Source organism: Spermophilus citellus (assembly GCF_964194105.1).
Source record: "Spermophilus citellus genome assembly, chromosome: 10".
NCBI lineage: Eukaryota > Metazoa > Chordata > Mammalia > Rodentia > Sciuridae > Spermophilus > Spermophilus citellus.
Window position 1 is genome coordinate 129,797,047 of NC_138197.1, and position 24,187 is coordinate 129,821,233.

General features: G+C 41.0%; 2 protein-coding genes across 3 annotated transcripts in view; one reads left to right on the top strand and one right to left on the bottom strand.

Moving 5' to 3' along the window:
* The window catches only part of LOC308659047 (activated RNA polymerase II transcriptional coactivator p15-like), a gene marked incomplete at its 5' end in the record, with an annotated part of 34,111 nt that extends 20,004 nt beyond the window's left edge, over positions 1-14,107 (bottom strand). Inside the window, one exon of the mRNA XM_081312039.1 lies at positions 13,917-14,107. Coding sequence (XP_081168165.1) covers positions 13,917-14,107 — 191 coding nt within the window. The remainder of the gene's footprint in view (positions 1-13,916) is intronic.
* A 121-nt stretch (positions 14,108-14,228) lies between these two features.
* The window catches only part of EP300 (EP300 lysine acetyltransferase), an 82,613-nt gene continuing 72,654 nt past the window's right edge, over positions 14,229-24,187 (top strand). For both annotated transcript variants that reach the window (XM_081310492.1, XM_081310493.1), the window contains exon 1: positions 14,229-15,571. In XM_081310492.1, the coding sequence (XP_081166618.1) occupies positions 15,478-15,571 (94 nt within the window). In that variant the 5' untranslated portion in view covers positions 14,229-15,477. The remainder of the gene's footprint in view (positions 15,572-24,187) is intronic.

The following is a 24,187-nucleotide window of genomic DNA, read 5'->3' on the forward strand; positions in this document are numbered from 1 at the left end:
TCATTTTAAAATTTATTATTTAATTTACTTTTAACGGGTAATACATGCCCATAGTAAAAAATCCAGAGGATGTAAAGGGACACAGAGTAAAAAGAAAAAGAAAAGTCTCTTTCTGCCCTGTTCCTCAACCACACAGTCCTTGAGCCTCTCTCACTGTACCTATTTTATTGAGGATCCTTCCAAGATATTCTATGTAAATAAAAGTATATATGTACAGATATTGTGGATATGGCAGAATTTCTACACAGTATTCTGCACATGGAATTTTCTTACTTAACCTTATATCTTGGAAAGATAATCCCTTTCAGCTTATGTGAAACTGATTTTTTAAAAAAATTCCGCATGGTGTCCCTTTTTAAAGATGTGTCCTAGATTGTTTAATCAATCTTCCATCATGCACACTTAAATTCCTTTCAGTTGTTAGCTGTTATAAGCAATGTTACCCTGAATAGCCTTAATCACAAAAGTGATTATATCCATAGGATAAATCCCAAGAAATTAAGCTATTGAGTCAAACTGTGTGTGCATCTAATAGTGTGTTAGATATTCCAGACTGATCTCATAGAAGTTCACTCATCTGCTCTCCCATCTATAATGAACTACTATACATTCTTCACAAGATTGTCAACACAGTGTTTTCAATCTGATCATGACAAAAAGAGTGCTGTTGTAGTTTTGTCACATCCCTTTTTATAATTGAAGGTAAGCATTTTATCATAAGTAAGATCCATTTGCAAAGTTAAAAGTCAAATGACAAAGTGGAAACTTATAAACCAGATTGAAGACAAACCAATAGAAAATTGGACAAAAACTTAAACTGGCATTTCACAAAAGAAGAAATTCAAATAGGTTAGAAGGGAGTTACAAATTAAAACTTAAAATGATGAAATGGTAGCAATTCATACCCATTGGAGTGGTTGAAATTAAGAAATCTGGCTGGGTGTGGTGGTGTACACCTGTAATCCCAGCGGCTCTGGGGGCTGAGGCAGGAGGATCACAAGTTCAAAGCCACCCTCAGCCACTTAGTGAGGACCTAAGCAACTCAGTGAGTCTCTGTCTCTAAATAAAATACAAAAAAAGGGCTGGATGTGGCTAGTGGTTAAGCACCCTGGGTTAAATCCCCAGAACCAAAGAAGAAAGAAAGAAATCTCATAGTCCAAATATTGTCAAAGAAGTGGAACAACAGGAACTCTCAGACACTGTTGGCTGGGATATGAATTGGTAAACTCGCTAAGAAAAAACAATTTGGCTTTATCTAGAAAAACCGAAGATGTTCATATCCTGTATCCCAGTAATTCCATTCCTAATGTCTGAACTCCTTGAAGAAGTCTTGTCCATGTATCCCAAGAGTTGTGTAAATTAGTGCACAGAGTAAAACTGCTTTTTTTTTTTAAATTTATTGATTGACCTTTATTTATTTACTTATATGTGGTGCTGAGAATTGAACCCAGCATCTCACACATGTGAGGCAAGCACTCTACCAAGTGAGCCACAACCCCAGCCCTGTAAAACTGCTTTTATACAATACAAATGGAAAAACTTTTGGGGGAAGGGTGCTGGAGTTTGAACCCAGGACCTTGTGCATGCTAAGCATGTGCTCTACCAATTAGCTACACCTCCAACCCCCAAAATGGAAAACCTCAGGTGCTAATCCATAGTAATACAGAAAAACAAAATTACATTTTATTGATTCAGTAGAAACCACACAACAATAAAATGCACAGCTTCATGCATCAACATGGTTGGACTGCATAAAAATAATCTTGAGCTAAGTGAGTAAGTTATCAAAGAAAAGTATATAGCTGGGCATGGTGGCACATGTCTGTAATCCTATTGACTCAGGGTGCTGAGACAGGAGGTTTGCAAGTTCAAGGGCAGCCTCAGCAACTCAGCAAGACCCTGTGAAAAAGTCAAAAATAAAAAGTACTAGGGATGTAGCTCAATGGTCAAACACCCCTGGGTTTAATCTCCAGTACCAAAAATTTTTGTTATGGTTTGATTGTATATGTCAAACACCAGAACTGTGATTGTATAATTTTTATCATTTGTAATTTACAATTCATATATTGAAACCTAACCACCAGAATGATGGTATTAGGAGGTGGGACCTCTGCCAGGTAGTGATTAGGATGAGGGAAGAGCTCCTTGCTTTGTTTTTGTTTTTGTATGATGCTGGGGATTGAAAGCAGGGGTGCTCTATCACTAAGCTACATTCCCATCCCCTGCCATTTTTTATTTTGAGACAGGATCTTCTTAAATTGCTGAGGCTGGCCTCAAACCTGGGATTCCCCTGCCCCAGCCTCCTGAGTCTTTGGAATTACAGGCATGGCATCATGCCTGGCTCCTCCCCTTTCCTTGGGTAATATACCTTTTCCTGCTTTGCATGAATCCTCAGACACTGTACAGCAGTTTAGCTTCACCCCTTTGACCTTTATATAAAGAAAATTATACTCCTTTGTTACCTACTGATTTAGCTCAAGATGATATTTATGCAGTCCAGCTGTGTCAGTGCATGAAGCTCTGATTTGTTTGTTTCATTGCTGTGTGATTTCCACTGTATTAAAAAACCACAATTTATCTTTCCACTTTACTATGCATGGACATTAAGGCTTTCCATTTTTCTTGTATTAGAGACAGCTCTGCCATGAATGCTAATTTACATAATTCTTGCTACACAAAGGATCAATGACCTTATCAAGCAGGCAGTGTTCATTCCTTTTTGTCTTTTTGCTGTATGAGGACACAGCAAGAAGGTTCTCTCCAGGGACTGAATGTCAACACCAAAATTGTAATTGTAAATTATAAACAATTTTATTGTTAGTAATGTACCCAGTCTAAGGCATTTTGTCATAGCAGCATTAGAAAAAGACTAAGACAATAGTACATTCCACAAGAAATAACAATAAAACGATAGGAATAGCATATATAATATACAATACCATTTAAATAAGAAGGAAAAAGTTAACATATAAAGAAACATAACTTTGGTTGCTTACATATACAAGGATTATCTCTGCAGCATATGTAAGAAATTGGCTGAGACTAGGTGGCTGGGGACAAGAAAGGGAGAACAATATACCTTCGAAAATGTTAAACCATGACTTGATTTATATAAACACATGCATTTTTATAAGACTAACTTTTATAAGACTCATTTTTATTTCCTTTCCTAAAATGTTGCATTTATTTTCTGTTACTGCACAAGTTACCATGATGTCAGTGGCTTAAAACAATACAGATATTTATTATCTCACATTTGATGAATCAAGAGTCTGGGAACAACTTCTTGAGGTCTCCTGCTCAGCTCAGGGTCTCCCAGGGCAGCAGCTGGGTTGCATTTTAATCCAAAGTCTCAAATGAGAAAAAACATTCTTCTAAGAGCTTTCAGATTGTAGGCAGAATCTTTTCTTTTGGCTGTGTGACTGAGGAGCCTGGCATTGGACTGCTGTTGGTTGGAGGCCTCTAATGGCAGATCCTAGGACCACCACAATTGGCTTCCTCAACATGCTGGTTATTTCATTGCTTCATTAAGCCAGCAAGGAGAATCTCTCTCTCTTTTTTTTTTTTTTTTAAAGAGAGAGAGAGAGAGAGAGAGAGAGAGAGAGAGAGAATTTTTTAAATATTTATTTTTTTTAGTTTTTCATCGGACACAACATCTTTGTTGGTATGTGGTGCTGAGGATTGAACCCCGGCCGCACGCATGCCAGGCAAGCGCGCTACCGCTTGAGCCACATCCCTAGCCCAAGGAGAATCTCTTGATACAGTCTGCTAAAATGGAGTCTTAGGTATCCAGCATAACCTGGAAGTGACAGCCAATCACTTTTGCCATAGTTTATTGGTTAGAAACGAGTCACAGATTCTGTCTATACTCAAGGTGTGGACTCAAGGAGATGAGAATTATTTGGCTCACTGTACAGTTTATTGGCCACAACTGCCTATAATTTTGGGGGGGAGGGGGGTGCCCATGTTTTTGCTTATGCTTTTGTAAGAGCTCTATAGATCAAATAAATTGATCCTTTCTTTGCCACATGAGGTGCCAATTCAATACTTTTTTCAGGGCAGGTATTGGGAGTTGAATCCAGGAGAGCTTTACCACTGAGCTACATCCCCAGACCTTATTATTTTTTATTTTGAGACAGAGCTTTGCTAAATTGCTGAGGCTTGCCTTAAACTTGAAATCCCCTTGCCTCAGCCTCCCAAGTTGTTTGGATTATAGGCATGTCCCATGGCACCCAACTTCATTCAATACCTTTTTGATAAACAAGCAAATGACTTCATGAATCTCCCACCAGTTCTTCTATACTCTTAGCTCCAACAACAAGGTCTTTCTAGAGTCTGTTTCCCTTACCTGGGAAACTGAACTAGGTCAAAGTTTAGAATTAAACTAAGGTTCAAGAATGTGTAGGAATATAGGGATGAACCTGACTACTATGTATGAACATAAAGCTAAAATAAAATAAAATAAAATAAAAAGGATAGGAATAAGCTGGGCATGGTGGTGCACACCTGTAATCCCTGCTACTCAGGAAGCTGAGGCAGGAGGATTGAAAGTTCAACACCAGGACTGGGGTTGTGGCTCAGTGGTAGAGCGCTTGCCTAGCATGCATTTGGCACTGGGTTCAATTCTTGGCACCACATATAAATAAGTAAATAAAATAAATAAGTAAATAAAATAAAGGTCCATCAAAATCTAATAAAAATATTAAAAGAAAGTTCAACACCAACCTCAGCAATTTAGTGAGGCCCTCAGCAACTTAATGAGATCCTGTCTCAAAATAAAAAATAAAAAGGGATGGGGATGTAGCTCATTGGTAAAGCACACCTGGATTCAAACCCCAGTACCAAAAAACAAAAACAAAACCCCCAAAACAGAATGGGTAGTAGAATTAGCTAGGTTCTGTGGCACATGCCAGTAATCCTGTCTGTGAGACTCAAAATAGTAATAAAAAGGACTTGGGATAAAGTTCAGTGGTAGAATGCCCCTCATTGTGATTTACACCAAGATGAATCAAAGTAGTTTAAGGAGTCAACCTATAAGGTTGCAATTAGCAGAACAGATCAAGTCTTCCTCCTTTTTGTGGAGATCCACTTGGAGTCCTGTGGTCTTGGAGGCCCACACAGAATGTTCTGTCAGGTAGGAGAAGCATGGAACAGTGCAGCCATGCCTCTAATGACCTCAACTCTCCAAAACATCTTATGTCGCCATCTTATGCCATATATTCAGTTCTCCAGTAAGCCTGTGCCCACTGTCCGGGTTCTGGGCTTCGTGGCGCTGGCTGTGGCAGCTTTGGTCATGCTCCCCTGACCTACGCCTGGACTCCCACCCAAGGAGTTGTCCAATTATTTTGCTTAGGCTTCCCCCCTACTTTTTTTTTTTTAATTGAGGAAACTACTCTTAGTTATTCATGATTCAGATACTACAAGAATGTAAAAATTTCCATGGTATTGTCACATTGTCTTGCATGAACCTCTGTATAAGTGTTCACTACAGAGTACTGAGTATTTAGACTTCCTTCTTTCACTAGACAGCAAGTCCTTCCCTCCAGGATTTCCCTATAGACCCATATGTCCAGCTGTCCCCGGGTGACCTCCCTATTGGTATCCCACAAGCACATCACCATGTCCAAAGATGCACCCACCTGAAGCACCCCCTCTGAGTGTCCATGTTGCACCCAATCCTCTATTGTTGTATTGACTACCTTACATTGTAGTCGTCTGTTCATGAGTCTGCCTCTCTCTAAATAGTGGGTTTACTATTTAAAAGAAGCCATTTGAATTTTATTATCTTTTATCCCTGGAGTCCAGCACAGTGCCCCCACATAGGCATTCATGAATGTTCATTGAACTGAATTGGATATTTGTATCTTCAGGGCAAGGGACTGGAGGGGTACCTAAGACATGCTCAGGACAGGCTTGTTACATTAGATTCTAGGAAAGATGCTTCTCCCAAAGCCCTCTGCCCACCCTCCTTCTCTGGCAGGCTTGGATTAAGACTGGGAGCCAATAGTTTGTCACATAGCAACAATAGTAAAGAATGAGCTACTGCCGAATAGAGCAGACGCTTGCCTGCTGCAGAGCAGAGCAGAGCTATTTTGAGATCCTTTAGGTAGAGTCCCAGTCTGATAGGTCCACACATTGTGGCTATAGTTACCATACACACGACATAAGTTTAGGGGCTACCAGGAATGGAAAAACATCTGATTTGCATATCTATCTCTTTTATCATCCTTTGGAGCAGCCTTTTTGAATATAAAGGAGGGATTTTAGGTCACAGTTCTTCTTATTTTGAAGTCAATCACATTTGTATTTGCAATACTGTTAACACATTTTAATATTCCATGAATTTCCTTATGGATGTGTTAATTTATAGTTATGCTATTCCAAGCAAAAAGAAGGACAAACTTCAGCCCAAACTTCCCAGCATGACACCAGTGATCCCTGATGGTATGGCTGGGCCCACTCTGTGTCCTCTTCTGCCTAGGCACCAGGTGCCAGGAATCAAGCACTTCTGCTTACAAACCAGACATCCTTGTTAGGCTAAAGGGAGCCTTGCTGTGTCCAGTAACTATTCATGTCTGAGTTTCTCTCCAAGTATATGGTGTGCTGAGGACAGGAACAGTGAGTGCCTCCTCCATTTTTTTTTTTTTTCCTTGTACAACTGCATTGCCACTGAGCTGTATCCCTAGCCTGACTCCTCCATCTTTGAATTCACACCACTCAGCACAATGTTGAGCACAAAGAAAGGCTTAATAAAGGATGTTCAGGGCATGGTTACCTTAGATTCTGCTAGTTCACTTCAGTCCTAATGGTGGGACATCATGCCTAATGACATAGAAGGTGACAAGCTCTGTGTCTGCTTTTATAGGTTTGGTAGGCAGTGTTCTAATTTTATAGAAAAGATATTGTGTGTGTGTGCAAGGCTGTGAATGTTTTTTTTTTTTTTAATAATTTTTTAGTTGTAGATGGACACCATATTTTATTTATTTATTTTTATGTGGTGCTGAGGATCAAACCCAGTGCCTTACATATGCTAGGCAAGTGCTCTTCCACTGAGCTAACCCCAGCTCTCTGTGAATGTTTTTATGTGCACACAACACCCTTCCTTCTTATCTCCTTCCTTCCTTCCTTCCCTCATTCTACAAGCATTCATTGGCCATGAATTCTGCGCCAGTACCTGTACTAGGTACTGGAGTTTTGAAGAAGCTTGAGACCTGCCTCCCCACTAAGGAAGTAGCAACAGTTCAGTAAAAAGAGGCCTGGATTTGGGAGAACTGAGTTCAATCCTTGTCACCTTCTATGTCATTAGGCATGATGTAGCACCATCAGGATTGAAGTGAACCATTTAGGAGCCCCATGAAGGACACTTTGCTTGCTTTATGGCTCCAGTTTCCAGATCATTAATGAGCACAAACACTTACTTGATGTAACTATAAAGAATCCAGATCAAAATATTGAAAATTCTAGGAAAGACAGAGATTGACTGACACCCTGATGGACAGGTAAGATAGATCATGTCTTTTCCAAGACCACAAAGTCTTTGTTGCTATGGTAGAATAGATGAAGTTGGAGCAGAGGGACCCCCGTCCCAGATGAGATTCAAAACTCAATGGTATCCATTCATTTGTTCAAGAAGTTTGAGTTGCATCCCTGGTATGCATCAGGTCTTGAATTAGGAGTTGGGGAGAGAAAGTTCAACAACACAGTCATCTTTTTTGTTATCACAAGGAAAGGACCAGCAAGAACCTAAGCACCTAGAATGAAGAGTGCAATGTGGAGCCATTCAAAAGCACAGGGTGCTGGTTGGGGACAACACAGAAGTCTGGAAGATCTGTGAGGGCTTTATTGTAAAAGAAATGTGTAAACTGAGACTTGATGGGTGATTGATAATTAGATGGGAAAAGGGGTGGGAGGGGTAAGGATTTCAGACACAGGAATATATGTATGCTGTCTCAAGGGCAGAGAAAGCATGGCACAAATGGTATACAAATGATTCTACTTGGCCGCAAAGAGGGAAGCGGAGAGAAATGTGGTAGGTGGGCAGGCACCATTTCCTGCACATGAAACTTATCCTAACAGCAAAGAAACCCTTGACGTTTTTAAAAAAATTCTTTTGGGTCCCAGTTTCAAGCATCACAAACATTTATTATGTACAATGACAGTTCCCCACAACACTTCTCTTGCCCCCAAACTGTTAACAGTTTGGTGCATATTCCCCTGGCTTCTAACCCATTTTTATTAATAATTACATTTATAAAAATAGAGTCATCAAATAATTGCTAACCTCTTCTGTTTGTACTTAGCAATATATAGATATCTTTCCATGATAGTACACTTGATTTTTTTTTCAGAGTCCTGGAGATCAAACCCAGGGTGCCCCTCCCCTCTATAGGAGGCAAGCACTCTACCACTTAGCTACATCCCCAGTCCTCAAAAATTTTAACAGATTGTGCTAAAATACACATATCATAAAAGTTACCATCTTAACCATTTTTGAGTATCCAGTTCAGTGTTATTAAGTATATTCATACCATCACTACTATGTTTCTCCAGAACTTTTTCATTTTCTGAAACTAAAACTCTGTTCCCATGAAACAATAGCTCCCCATTTTCCTTTCATGCACACCAGCATTCTGCTTTGTGTCTCTAGAAATTTGATTAAACTAGGTATCTCATATATGCAGAATCACATCCACAGTTGTGTGTGTTTTTTTAAAGCTATTTTGTGAGTCTTTTTTAAAATATATTTTTATTAATTTATTTTTATGTGGTGCTGATGATTGAACTCAGGGCCTCACATCTGTGAGGCAAGTGCTCTACCACAGAGCTTCAGCCCCAGCCCTTTTTTTTTTTTTTTAAACTGGGAATTGAACCCAGGGATGTATAGCCACTGAGCTACAGCCCCAGCCATTTTTTATTATTTTATTTTGAGACAGGGTCTTGCTAAGTTGCTGAGGGCCTTACTGGGTTGCTAAGGCTGCCCTCGAACTTACCATCTTCCTGTCTCAGCCTCCAGAGTCACTGGGTTTACAGGCATGTGCCACCATGCCAGGCTGCATCATTTTGTTGTTTTGGTGGTGGTTGTTTGTTTGTTTTTAACCATTTAGCTACACATGGGTTGTTAGTTTGTTTCCTCTGTTGGCAGAAGTGCGAGGGAGGCCACTGCAATACTACAGGAAATATTCTCATACCATCTCTATGCACTTGTAGGCTGTGTCCTATACATCCTGGGATTTTCAAAGGCTATAAACATTTGGTTTGCACCAGTGCTCTATTCCCACCAACAGTGTATGCAAACCCAATTCTGCACATCCTTTTTTCCAAGAACACATTTTATTAAATGTGATGTAAATAAAAACGCATCCCTGTAAATGCTGACAATATTTTGGGTGAGTATATAAATCAGCCTCTTGTAAAGGGTGTGAAGCCACTTTCATAACCCTGTTCACATTCACATTCCCATTTGCAAGAACAACCCAAAAGCACAAACCATTCTTCCCTTGACGGCAAGTGTTTTGGCAAAAACAATGTTGAGGCCACACTGATACAAGCCTTTTTAATTTTTGTAATACTTTCACATGACTCAAAATGCATTTGAACTAGAAGATAATTTCAGAAGTAGAGTCCAAAGGAAGAGACTGACAATTTGGGATGATGGAAGAGGATTAGGGAGGACTATGTGTTTTCATGGATGTCTCTCAGGTGTCTAGCTGGTAAAGTAGGAGGACAGAGAAATTAGTCATAGGAATAGGGAAGACCAAAAGAAAAAAAAAATGTGTAGATGTGAGGGCAAAGGGAAGGAGGTAAACTGAGGACAATATGGGCAGCAAATTGGCCAGATGTAGACTGATGAACACACACTGGAGTAATGCATCTCCCCTCCTATTCTTTTTTTTTTTTTTTTTTTTTTTTTTTTTTAGTTGTAGATGGACACAATACCTTTATTTTATTCGATTTTATTTGGTGCTTGGAATTGAACCCAGTGCCTCACAAATGCTAGGCAAGTGTTCTGCCGCTGAGCCACAGCTCAGGCCCTTCTCCTCCTAATCTTGAACCCACTCCCTAAGGCTCTTCTCTTTGGCAATCAGAACACCTGGGAAGGAAGACAGGTTAGTTATCAGAAGGTTGTGAGGTGCACAGAGAATGTCTTGAAATTGGATGATCATATGGGATATTTATTTCTGACTATGGAGAAGCCTAACATGCACTCATCTCATTTTTATTCTCTGAGTAATCCTTCTGAGTTGCATACAATCCTTTTCATTTTAGAAAAAATGATTTGAAGCAGCTATGGTGTACTGAGTGCTTACTACTATGTGCCAAGCCCTTCAAAAAGCCTTATTCATAAATTTTCATGTTTAATCCTTACAATAAAACAGGGGTGATTTTGTTGTGGTGGTGTTGATAGTGGTTGTGCTGAGGATGGAGCCCAGGATTTCCTGAAAATTCAGTACACACTCTATCACTGAGCTATATCAAAGCCCTACAATAAGTTAGGTCTAATCATGAAAGCTACTTAACAAATGATGAGTCTGCCCAAGTCACACAGTTACTACATCACAGAGCCAGAATTTAAATCTCATCTTGTTTCACTTCAGTATCCCTATTCTTACCTGCCAGTCTGCTGCCTCTTGGGCTCCCCAGCTACTGACCAACAACTTCTTCCTTTTTTTTTTTTTTTTTTCAGGTACTTGGCATTGAACCCAGGGGCATTCTACCACTAAATTACATCCCCAGACCTTCTTATTTATTTATTTATTTATTATTTTTTTTGAGACAAGGTCTTGCTAAATTGCTGAGGCTAACCTTGAACCTGTGATCCTCTTGCTTCAGCTTCCCAAGTAGCTGGGATTACAAGTATGTGCCACCATGCCCCTGCCTCAACGACTTGTTCATGAATGCATTCTTTTCTCTTTTTATTTGGTACTGGGGATTGAAGCCAGGGGAAATTTACTACTAAGCTGCTTCTCCAGCCCTTTTTATTTATTTTTTTTTAATTTTCAAGACAGGGTCTTGGGCTGGGGTTGTAGTTCAGTGGTAAAGTGCTTGCCCAGCACATGTGAGGCACTGGGTTTGATCCTCAGCACCACACACAAATAAGTAAAATAAAGGCAGGGTTGGGCTGGGGATGTGGCTCAAGCGGTAGCGCGCTCGCCTGGCATGCGTGAGGCCCCGGTTCGATCCTCAGCACCACATACCAACAAAGATGTGTGTCCACTGAGAACTAAAAAAATAAATATTAAAAAATTCTCTCTCTCTCTCCTCTCTCACTCTCTCTTAAAAAAAATAAAAATAAAGGCAGTGTGCCATCTACAAGTAAAAAAAGCTGGGGGGGGGGTCTTGCTAAATTACTGTGAGTATCCTTGAGTTGCTGAGGCTGGCCTTAAACTTGCAATCCTCCTGTCTTAGCCTCCTGAGTTGCTGGGATTACAGGCTTGTGCCCATGTGCCCAGCATAAATGCATTTTTGTGGCAATCTTTCTTTTTTCCTTTTTAGTAATGGGTGATGAACCCAGGTCCTTCTGCATGCTAGGCAAGCACTCTTCTACTGAGCTATATCCCCAGCCCACTTCCAATAATACATTCTTTTTAAAAAAATATTTATTTTTTAGTTTTAGGTGGACACAATATCTTTATTTTATTTCTTATTTTTATGAGAATTGAACCCAATGCTCACGCATGCTAGGCAAGCGCACTACCACTTGAGCCACATCCCCAGCCCCAAGAATACATTCTTGATCTGCACATAATACCTCATGCTTGGCTAAATTTTTATTTGATTAAATTAGATATAATCCAGGCTGATGATTTTAAAAAAAAAGTAAATCATCTTAAGTCTCATCTGATTTGCCTTTGGACCCCCCCCCCCACACACACACACACTTCTAACGTGGCAGACTTCAGGACATCATCCTGGGTAAAAAGCCAGGGCTTAAATCCCAGGAAGATACACCAAGCATCAGAGTTCTCTATTTACTTAGAACCTTCCCTCTTGGCCAGGACTGTGTCTTCTCACTCCCCCCACCCCTTTTTTTTTTTTTTTGGTACTGAACTCAGTGTGCTTTACCACTGAGCTACAGCCCCAGGCCCCGCCCCCTCTTTTTTTTTTTAAATTTTGAGAGGAGGTCTCACTAAGTTGCTGAGGCTGACCTCAAATTTTCAATCCTCCTGCCTCAGCCTCCTGAGACCCTGGAATTAAAGGCAGGCGCCTTTGCAACTTGCTTAGACCTCTCATTTTCTTTGTGGAATCTTCTCATAGCATGTTTTTCAGGTCTCCTTTGATTTCCTGTTTTTTTTTTTTTTTTTTTTTTTTTGATACCAGGGATTGAACTCAGGGGTACTTAGCCATTAAGCCACATCTCCAGCTCCCCTCCATTTTTATTTTCTGAGATAGTGTCTCACTAAGTTGCTTAGGACCTCGCTAAATTGCTGAGGCTGGCTTTGAACTTGTGGTCCTTCCTTGTGTTTCCCAAGCTGCTTGGATTACAGGAGTGTGCCACAGTGCCTTATTCCTTTGATCTACTTCTTAAACTGAGTCTTACAGTATCTTTGCCAGGTGGGTAGGGTATGTCTGAATAGGAAGACCCAAGGTGGATCTTCTGCAAAACTAGTCAAATATTTTTTCTAAGGTCAGAAATCTTCAAAAATTGGGTAAGCAACCCTCTCACAAGGAAATCACAGACCATGGTTCCAGGTGTCATCCTCATTTCCTTCCTTTGTCCTCATTACTGTGAACAGAGGTATACACTGTTAAAGATTCCTAAAGGTCCATCTTGTTCTTCCCCCTACACATGAATCTATCCCCTAACAGTTTTAAGATAAATAAGTATTGTCCTTTTCAATCTGCCTGCTTTTCTACTGAAGTTTGGGTAAACTAGGCTTACTGTTTGTGCAACTGAGCTCATCTTCCAAGACTCCTTGAGTTGTTTTATAGGATCTTCACACCTAGTTTCTTTTGGGACTGGAGATTAAACCTAGGGCCTCACACATGCTAGGCAAGCTCTCTACCCCTGAGCTACATCCCCAACCCTACTCCTAGGTTCTTATTCTCTTCATCATTGGGGTAGGTGGGGGGGAAGTAGGCCCAACAATATGTAAACACCAACTAAGGAGCATAAGATGTAAAATATGAGAAAAAGCTTTTAATCATCTTGATAGACAGTGGTTTGGGGTTTCCTTAGGAGGCCATTTACACCCTTGCTATCTTCTCCAGTCCCAATTTACCCAAGGAAGAAACACAGGGGAATCCTGTAGTGTGTAGGAATGTTAAAGCATACTTTCTTCTTTCTACTGCAAACTTCTTGTTCCATACACCAGACTTCAAACATCTTCCATTCGTTAGTTTTGTTGTTTTTTCGCAGTTACATTACCTTTAGTACCTTACATTTCTGCTTTTACCCCATACACTCTATTTAAGGCACCACCTAATGTGGTCTTTTATTAAGCTGGTCTATTGGGGATGGGCAAAAAGAAATACCCTAAAAATACCCTAAACCTTCAGTTTAATGGTCAAGATTTTGGGTTTGGACCTAAAACATCCTCCCATTGCTGTTATTTTTCTAATTGCCAAAGTAATAAATATGCTTGTCCAAAAAATTAGAAAATTCAGAGAAAATGGGAACAATTCGTAATAAGTGTGGTCTGGAGATGTGAGCCATTCTTTTTGGGAAGACGTTGGAGGAAAGAGGGGGTGCACGGGGTCTCTGTCCTCAAACCCGGGGCGGCGGGTATCCTCTACCTGATGGATAGACCGGCCAAGTCGAAAGACCGGCCGCTCAAGGGCCCGGGACTCAGGGCCCTCCCCACCAGCACTCCTATTAGTCCACCTGCGCCGTGACTTGGCGCCTTCTGGGGCGCAGCTCCCGGGCTCCCTCACCCCGGTTCCCACCGGTCTTCTACACGGAGACCCAGCCCTAGCACCTTCCCCCGTAACTGTCCACCGACGGAAAATAGGTTCCGAGTCCGCCCCTGGTCCCCCCCTTAAAGCCCTCCCCTTTAAAGGGGGCCGCCGGGTGACGCCGGGGGAGTTTGCGGAAGCGCCAAGCGCGTTGGGGCCTTGAGCGGATCCCGTGATTAGAACCGGCCCCGCCCCCGGCTCCTCTTTCCCCCATTGTGTGAGCGGCTCAGGCGAGGCCCCGCCCCCAGCCACCTCCCTCCGGAGCCCCAGTCCCTCCCCTTTTTTTCACCCCCCCTTGGCTCATTTCCGGCCGCCGTCGCTACCGCTAGCCTGTAAGGAGGGTTCGGCAGAGGGAAGAAACAACAGCCGCCATCTTGTTTGTGTGCTAGGCTGGGGGGGAGAGAGGGCGAGAGGGAGCGGGCGAGAGTGGGCAGGCGGGACGCCGGGCTGAGTGCGAACTGCGGGAGCGAGAGAGTGCGGAGGGGAGCCGGGCCGGAGAGCGGCGGCTGGGGCCGAGACAGTGGCAGGGGGCCCGGGGCGCACGGGCTGAGGCGACCCCCAGCCCCGTCTCGCCCGCACACACCCCCACCGCGGCCCGGGAGCCCGGCCGGCGTCGACGCCTAGGGGGGACCATTACATAACCCCGCGCCCCGCGGCGCCTTCGCCCGCCGCCGAGGGCGGCCCGAGCCGAACCCGGGGGGCGGGCGCTCCCGGCACCTGGCCGCCGGGGGTGGGGGCCGTAGCGGCGGCCGTATTTATTTATTTTCCGCGGGAGCGGAGGGCGAAGCCGGAGAGCGCGGCGCGAGAGGAGGTCGCCTGCGCCGCCGCCCGAGCGGGGCCTCCTCGGTGGGCTCGGCGTCGGCGCGGGCGGACGGGCGGCGCTGCCTGGCCCGGCCCCCTCGGCCCTCTGGGCCGGCGAGCCCCGCGCCCGGCGTCTTCGCCGCGCCTCCGCCAGCCGCCGCGCGATGTGAGGCGGCGGCGCCAGCCTGGCTCTCGGCTCGGGTGAGCTCTCTGCGGCCATTAGGGGCCGGTGCGGCAGCGGCGCGGAGCGCGGCGGCAGGAGGAGGGCTCGGAGGGTGGGGGCGCAGGCCCGGGAGGGGGCACCGGGAGGAGGTGAGTGTCTCTCGTCGCCTCCTCCTCTCCCCCCTTTTCGCCCCCGCCTCCTTGTGGCGATGAGAAGGAGGAGGACAGCGCCGAGGAGGAAGAGGCTGATGGCGGCGGCGGAGCTCCGAGAGACCTTGGCTGGGCAGCGTCCGGCCGTGGCGGGCCGGGGACTGCGCCTCTAGAGCCGCGAGTTCTTGGGAATTCGCCGCAGCGGACGCGCTCGGCGGATTTGTTCCTGTGCCCTCCTCCGGGCCCGGCGGAGGCCCGGCCCCTCGCACTTGCCCCTACCTTTCCTATCGAGTCCGCATCCCTCTCCAGCCACCGCGACCCGGCGAACAGAAAAAGGAACTTCCCCACCCCCCTCGGGTGTCGGCGGAGCCCCCAAGCCCACCCCTGGGAGCGGGGCGGGGACCCCAGGCCGAAGAAGATATTTCCTGAGGATTCTCGTTTTCCCCTCCTGTATCTCCGAAAGAATTAAAAATGGCCGAGAATGTGGTGGAACCCGGGCCGCCTTCAGCCAAGCGGCCTAAACTCTCATCTCCGGCCCTTTCGGCGTCGGCCAGCGATGGCACAGGTTAGTATCGGGGAGCCCCGGCCTTCCACATCCCCCTTCATCGTTTCTGCTCAGTCTACCTTTATTCTTCTGTATTTTTCCTCGCTTTCTCTCCTCCTAGTTTCCTGCCCCGTAATTAATTTTAAAGGTGTTTGAATGAGCTGGTCGAAGACGTCCAGTGGCCCAACCATTTTCTTTGCCTCCTGATACATTCGTTGCAACACTATGTCATATCGATGTGTGTTCTGGAATTAGAGCTCTTAAGTGAGTGCTGTATGGAAATGGCCTTTATTGTTGCTCCAATGCAGTTTAATTTGAGAAATGCCAATGCATTTGTGTGTAAGAATTTTTTATGCGATTTTAGTTTTGATTTTTGTTGTAAGTAATTGAGGGATTTTGAATTCTTTCTCCTTCGTAATACTTATTCTGTTTCCTTTACTTTCCCACTTTTCCTTTTCAAGATTTTGCTCCTTTCAGAAGATTTTCTGTTGAGAAATAGGATGTAAAAAATCTTGGTTTTGTGTTTGTGAGATAGTAGATCTCAAGTTTGACGTAAAGTTTTAACAAAATTATTTGCTCTTACCGACCATTTTTAGCCTTTTTTTTCCCTCCTTATTTGCTTTAAGAATCAATATGGAGCGCAGTTCATTTTACATCTCCCAGTTCATGTTCTCTGAGACCAAAATGTCTGAAACTCTGGTTTTTAGGTTTGGGAGAGTAGAGGCATTTTCTTTGCAGTTTGTCACTTTTTTATGGTGAGTGGGGAGAGAAAAGATAAATGATTTTCTGGAATTATGTGTTTGGAAATCGAAATTCGAAGTTGAAAGTGTCCCAGTCATGAACTTCAAACGTGAATTGCTTGTACAAAAGTTTTAAAATATGCATTAGGTTTGTGTTTGTTTTTGTCCGTATACGCTTCAAATATATTTGAAGGTCTTGGTTTCAGTTTAAAAGCTCTCTGGTTCCTTTCTTCCTTGAGTTGTAGACAGTCCCTTTGTTAGAGGAAATTCAGGGAAATCTCTTCCATCATCCTTTTCTTTTCCTACTTACTGTTTAATGGTGTTATCCTGATGGCCAGCAACCTTCCCTTTTGCAGTTGTAGTTGTTTGAGATGCCAGGATAATGAAGAGGAAGAATGGCTGGCCATCTGACAGTCCCCAAGATGTTCCCCCTTACTATGAGCATCTCTTTAACTCCCTGAGAACAGGCACAACGTCATCCCTCCATCTGCCAGTGAGAGTGCATAATGGAGTTAAATGTACCCTTTAAGTTTGTAGAAAACTTCTAGAGCATGTTTCTAAGTAGAGTTCATCTCAAAGGATGAAAATACGAGGATATAGCAAATGCTTTGAATTTTTTGCTTTTATAGAGTTAGATGTATCATATAAGTCACAGGTCCAAGTTAACCTGCAAAAATTGAGAAGTAGGAGTCTTAACAGTGTTCTTCCTAAGAACAAGCATTGGCCATGTGTGAACTTTGATCTGTGCCTGTGCCTTGAAGTTTCTGGAGTTTTAAGGGTTTGTTTTTTTTTTTTTAAAAAAGCTCTTTCTCTTCAAGTTCATACGCATTAATATGTTGTTCTTTGCACTTACTGTGGTGTCATTCAGATTTTAAAATCATCTTAAAAGACATGTATTTTCCTGTAGATTTTTGTGTTATTCAGTTTTTGTATAATACAGTTTTTGTTCCTTAGTTTTTGCCTAAGGTGGTAATGGATTTTACATTTACATTAGCTAGTAACTGTTGTAGGGAAAACTTTATATGCTTTATTTTGATGAGTCCTGATTTGAGCAGTTTAAACTTGGAGTTCTGTTCTTGTCTGTTCAGGTGCACTACTTATTCTCCATTACTGATCTGTGCCCTTGACTAACTTCTATCAACTTGGGCTAACTCATTTTGGTAGTGTCATACCAGATTAATAAGCAAAAACTGTTTTACTTCTTGAAATATCTTTGAATATTATGAGTCCTAAATGTAAAAAAAAAAAAGAGTCCTTAAACATTGGAATTAGTTAATTCACTAATTCTTGAATTTGATCTTAACGGTTTTCTAAAATTTGTAGTGAGAGTTAATCTCCCACCCCCCTTATCAATTCTTTACTCCTGGAATTCTTTGTACAATTTCAAATTTTAACCACTCTGGATTTTTTTTTTTGGGGGGGTGAGGGGTAGGGGATAAGTATTTAAAAAAAAAAAAAAACCTGCCACTCTCTGAACTTCACTTCATGCTGAGCACCATTACATTTTGATATTTTTTTTGTATAATGTAAGTTTGCAGGCAGTTTTTAATCGAGGCACTTTTAAAACTTCACATTTCAAATTTACAACTTTACATTTTTGACTTGTAGCTTTACTATTTTATAAATGTAAAAGGAAGTTGTTCTTTGATATTTGATTATGATTAGAACTGGCCAAAATGAGCCAAAACTTCTGGATCCCAGAAACTTTCTTTTTTGGTACTGGGCATTGAACCCAGGGGTGCTTAATGACTGTGCCACATCTTCAGCCCCTTTTTTATATTTTATTAGAGATGGTCTTGCTGAGTTTCGAAGTGCCTCGCTAAATTGCTGAGACTGGTTTTGTTTTGAACTCGAGATCCTCCTGCCTCAGCCTCCTGAGTACTGGGATTACAGGCGTGTCCCTGGCTAGATCCCAGAAACTTTTTCAAAGTTTCTAGTGTTAAGCACATACCTACAAAGGATGTTTGAGTGTTTTACTCTTATAGTAATGAAAACTGAAATCCAGTGGGTTGACATGCTGAAGTATTACAAAACAAATTAATACTTAAATCCCAGCTTCTGAACTTCTAAGATTAGCCCCTGACATAGAATGAAAATGACTTATTTAATGCTCAAGTATAGTAAAAAATTTCCAGGTTGATTCATGTTTAAGTTTTGTATGTCAAAAATGGGGAGAAAAAGAGACTTTTTATCTTTTCACCTCTATGATTGTTTCAGTATTTGCATTTTATTCATGGAAATTTCTGTTTAGTTTGGGCTGGGCCTAGTGGCTTGGAAGATTGAGGCAGAAGGATCACAAGTTTAAGGCCAGCCTAACCAACTTAGTGAGCGCCTGTCTCAAAAAGGACTGGGGATGTAGTGTAGTGGTAAAGCCCCTCTGGGTTCAATCCCCAGTACCAAGAAAAAAGAGAGCATTTTACTTATTTGGTATGGTTAGGGCAGAATCATTCAATAATGAAATGCCTTTTTATCCTACCCCTTTTCTCCAGAAAAGACCATAAAAACTGTTTATAAAAATATTTTGGTAAATTTGACTAGAACAGTTAATAACAGGTAAGTTCTAGAAAAGTTTCTTGAATCTGTTTTTGATAATCTGAGTAGAAATGAGAAGGATGATCCGTTGCCATCTTTGCTCAGTGAATATGTTCTGTCACTGCTTTGTAAGCACTTAACTGCTATGTATACTGAAAAGAACAGACTCTGGGATGATGGGTGGTCCTACTGTATGTGTTGAGATTGGCTTAGGTTTATGCCTTCCCCACCTTCCCTACCTTCCCCGCCTTCCCAGAGGTACAGGGCAAAGTATAAAATATACCAGCATGTCAACCACTAGATTAATGTATACATTAAAAAGATGATAAGGATTTTTGAAATGTCAGTTTTACTTTGTCAAAATAATATTATGCACCAGTGGCTTACCATCCTTAGCAGAACATTTTGATGGAGGCCATTCCTTTTTCAGTTAGACCTGTGGTGTTATCATTTTATTTTTTAGGCATGAATGTTTACTTTAGAGTTATGCTTCTGGCATCTTTGGTCTATTGAGGTATTACTGACTGGAGCATTTTACCAACTCCCTTAATTTTCTTTGGCCTGGTAAGATTTATTCTTCTCAAGGCCTAGTAAATTCATTGATAGGACTTGAAGAAGATTGTTTGTGGTCGATAGTGAGTAAAAGTGACTTTTTTTTTTTTTTTTTTTAAGTTGTAAGACACCCTTTTTCACCAGGAGTTCGTGTTCTATTGCAGGGATGGGAAATGTATTAGCATGTCCAGTAAATAGATGGGAGGGAAGTTTTTTTTTTGTTGTTTTTTTTTTTTTTAAGAAAGAGTGAGAGAGGGAAAGAGAGAAAGAGAGAGAGAATTTTTAATATTTATTTTTTAGTTCTCGGCGGACACAACATCTTTGTTTGTATGTGGTGCTGAGAATCGAACCCGGGCCGCACGCATGCCAGGCGAGCGCGCTACCGCTTGAGCCACATCCCCAGCCCCGGGAGGGAAGTTTTGAGGAAAAGCTTTCTGCCTTGGTTACCTTTTGGCATTTTTTGTTTCTTTAATTTTCTACCTCTTCTAAACTAGTCCATAAAAAGGAAAAAAAAATAGAAACAGTTGAAAATTAGTGCATGGTGGTGTTTATAGAAACATTAAGTGGTTAAATAGGAAAGAGGAAAAGAGTGGGAAGAATGTTGCAGATACAAGTGGGAGTGTAAAATACTTCTTCCTGGTGTATTTATAAAAACAATTCAGGAGTTATTCTGCCATACAACCAGATTGATGGAAAAAAATAAGACATGGCTTCTTTTGTGTGTTTGTCCAGATTTTTAGTTTCCTCCTTTCTGAACCTGAATTTACTTATGTTTATTTTTATTTTTTGGAAGTATCAGGGATTGAACCCTAGGGCCTCTGCCTCTTGTATGCTGGGCAAGCACTCTGCCACTAAGCTACACACCCAGTTTTTTTTTTTTTTTTTTTTTTTTTTAAATAACATGCTATTGCAATGTTACCGAGGTTGGCCTAGAACTTGGGCTTATAGGCATGTACCATTTGTTCTCCACCTGAAGTTGAATTTTTTGAGTATAGCAAACAGTGAAATTAATGGCCAATTGAAACACTATAGCAAATATAAAATTTTTAAACATTGAATTTTTCAGATTTTTTTTCACATGATAGGTGGTAGTTTCCTTTTGAAATTTTAATAGGAATTTTTTATTATTGCCCAGTTCTCAAAAAGAGTTAAGAGAATAAATATTAATTGAGGTATTAAGCCTCTTTTACGCAATTTGGATATAATTTGTTTTTAGATGTAGATCCTTTTTATAAATGCTCAAAAGGGCAATTAGGAGTAATTTTGTTAAGTGAGGGAGATAGTAAAATTAAAACTCCTGGGGGGGAAAAATGAGTGGTAAAGAGAATGAGATTAGAGTCAAGACTATCAGAGTATAGATTCCATACCTGTATTGACTGACTGTGAATCTTGGGCCAGTTACCTAATCTGTGTGTCAGCCTCTTTTCCTCAAGTATCACTTTATAGGGTTGTGGTGAGGAGTAAAGGATAATTCTTTTTTTTTTTTTTTTCTCCCTAGTACTTGGGATTGAACCCAGGGGTTTGTACCACTGATATATACATACACATACATACATACATACCCCCAGCCCTTTTTTAATATTTAGAGACAGCTGAGGCTGGCTTTGAACTTGGGATCCTCCTGCCTCAGCCTCCTGAGCCACTGGGTTTACAGGTGAGTGCTACTGCTCCTGCACTCCTTTTATTTTGAGGCAGGGTCTCACTAAGTTGCTGAGGTTGTCCTTGAACTTGTGATCCTCCTGCCTCAGCCTACCATGTAGTTGAGATTATAGGCATGTCCCAGCATGCTGAGCAGAGAATTCTTTTTATAAAATGCTTAAAACTACATAGGTTGTACTTATTAACTTTTAATTGTTTTTAACTTCATTGCCAAATACATCACAAGTGGTGATATGTTTTGTTTTTTAAATGGTTATATATTTAGAGTAGATAAAGAGAAGGGCAAGTACATGAAGTTTGGATAGCAGTGTTAGAGTGTGATTTATGATGTAGGATTACATCATCTACCCAAAGATTATTTTTCTAGGAGTTTAAAGGATATGGAATAAAGATTAAACTAAGATTAAAAGTACTATATTATTGCATAGAATGTTTTGTATATTTAATTGAAGATGAACAGATATTTAAAGCATAACGAGAAACTGGAAAACAAATTGTTCTCATTTGGTATTGCTTAAGATAAGAATGGCTTTTTCTAAAGAATTGTGTGATTGAATACTATTTTTTCTCTTTCATTTGCTTATCTGGGTCTTAAGATTTTCTTATGGAAGAAGAAAAGTAGGAACACTCAGTGCTTTTCGAAAGTTTGACTACACCCCATTAGAACTGCATTTTATATGTAGAACCAGAGACACTGTCTCAACAAGGGAACAAACAATATTTATTTTTACTACTTGTACTCCAATATTTTCTATTTCATTTTTTTTTAAGCACAGATTTGCAACCCAGTATATTGATTTCATGACCCACTGTTGGTGTATGAGCCACAGTTTGAAGAGTACTTGTTTAGAAGAGTTGACAAGATGGCAGTTGTTAAGTATTGAGGCAACATTTTCTGTATGGTGGGATTTTATCCTCAGTATAGGGAACACTGTGATATCCAGACAGACATAGTCCCTTCTTTTCCTTCCTGAAGTTTATAGATAAAGGGGAGAAGTGTGGGGGAGGTATAGGGGGACCCTTAACCCAGTAGTTATAGGCTCTGGGAGCTGTCTTTGAGGATTGGTGTCAGATGGAATTTCGTGGGTAGAGATAGAATTGATAAGAGTGAGCCCAGGCTGGAACAGAGAATGTATGAGGCCAGAGAGTATGGCCTCTTCAGGGAACCTCAGGAATAGCAAAAGTGCACTGTAAAGTGAGCAAGAGGTCATTCATACAGGGCTGATGATGTTTATAGGAGTTTACACTTTGCATTTTAGCTGTTTTAAATGGAATTAGGATTATACCTTAGAGGATTAATTTATTTTATTTTTTTTAATTTTTTTTTTAAAGAGAGAGTGAGAGAGGAGAGAGTGAGAGAGAGAGAATTTTTTTAATATTTATTTTTTAGTTCTCGGCGGACACAACATCTTTGTTGGTATGTGGTGCTGAGGATCGAACCCGGGCCACACGCATGCGAGGCGAGCGCGCTACTGCTTGAGCCACATCCCCAGCCCCAGAGGATTAATTTAAGTGAGAAGTTCTTTGGGAAGAAGAAGGGAAAAATAGAGTGAGCAGTGAGAAAATGTTTCAGTGTTGGTAAGGATGGGCTTATCACAGAAGGTGGACAAAGGTGGAAAGATCTGAAGGAAGATTGATATGATGTTAGGTAGCTCGTGGAAAAGGAACGATAATTCCCAAGTTTCAAGTTGGGGTAGCTGGAAAGGTGATGATTTACTATGTTAGAGAATGTAGGAAGATATTTTTTGGTGTGTAGTGTTACATATATAGCAAGGAGGCTAGTAATGGATTCAATTTTGGATATTTTGAAGTGGTATGTATGGTTCTTCTGAATTGAATAAGTCAATTTTCATTTGCTTTTCCTGTATCTCCTTTCAGCCAACGGAACATTGAATACCTACTAAGTTTAGGCATTTGGGATGTAAAGAATAGTGCTTTCTACTTTCAAAGCCTTAAGGGATCTGGATGGTATATGTGTACATAGTTATCTCACAAGTTCTGTTTCTGAAAAGTTTCAAAGAAAGAGGGTAGGGGTCATTTCTGACAGGGTGGGTTTTGGGTTTGGCTAAAAATCAGAGAAAAACATTTATTTGCTGGAGCTGGAGATATCTTACCTTTTCTTAAAAGTAGGAAAGTTGGAAGAGTATTTCAGGTGGAACAAATACAAATGGTTCTGATGTGTCTGTAACAAAGGCTGTGTGGTTGGGATTTTTTTGTTATCATTTTTTAGATGTAGTTGGACACCATACCTTTTTTATTTTTATTTATCTTTATGTGGTGCTAGGCGCACACTCTGTCGCTGAACCACAATCCCAGCCCAGTTGGGATGTTTTCATGCCATGCAGGTGGAAGAGAATGTTGGGGTCTTATTATTGGAAAGACAAAATATGCTAAGAAATGGGCCGTTTATCTTGCCATTGGGGTTAAAATTGTAGGAGCAGAAGACGAAAACTGGGAGAGAACATAATTGGAAGAAGATCAGGAGTAGGTTTTTTATCTCTTGAAATGAGCTTATCAATTACCTTGGAAGTTTATGGTAAATTAAAATTACCAAAGTGAGTTGTTTAAGATCCATATTTTTTAACCAATTAACATAAATGTAGAAAATATAGTAGTTCACAAACAGTTCACTTTCCCCTTTGTTATTTACAGATGTGCAATTTTAGGAGATTTTGTTAAGAGATGGTATGATACCTTCTCCATATAGGATCCCTATGGGCATTTGTTTGGATCGAACCCCAAGATGTACTCAAAATCAAGAAATATTAAGCGATAGTTAAGCACTCAACAGTATGTTTTTTTTAACTTATTTTTTATTGTTGTGTTAATTACACATAATATGGACACATAGATATGGACACACAGTGTAGATAAGTAAACATCATTGTGTTATTAAGGTGGATTTTAAAAAATAATAATATTCTCCTCGTTATTTTCACACTGTAACTGTATGAGAACATCATTGATAAAGAGCAAGGCAGATAGTCAATGTAAAGCTTCTAAAAGCGGGTCCCAGTCACATTCCTGATTAGTTACAGTATTCTTATCTCTGTTTAAATTTTAATATATAAAATATATATAAAATAAATATATAAATTTTAATAATAATAATAATGTTTAAGAATGGACTTCCAAGTTAATCTCTTCCCAAAGT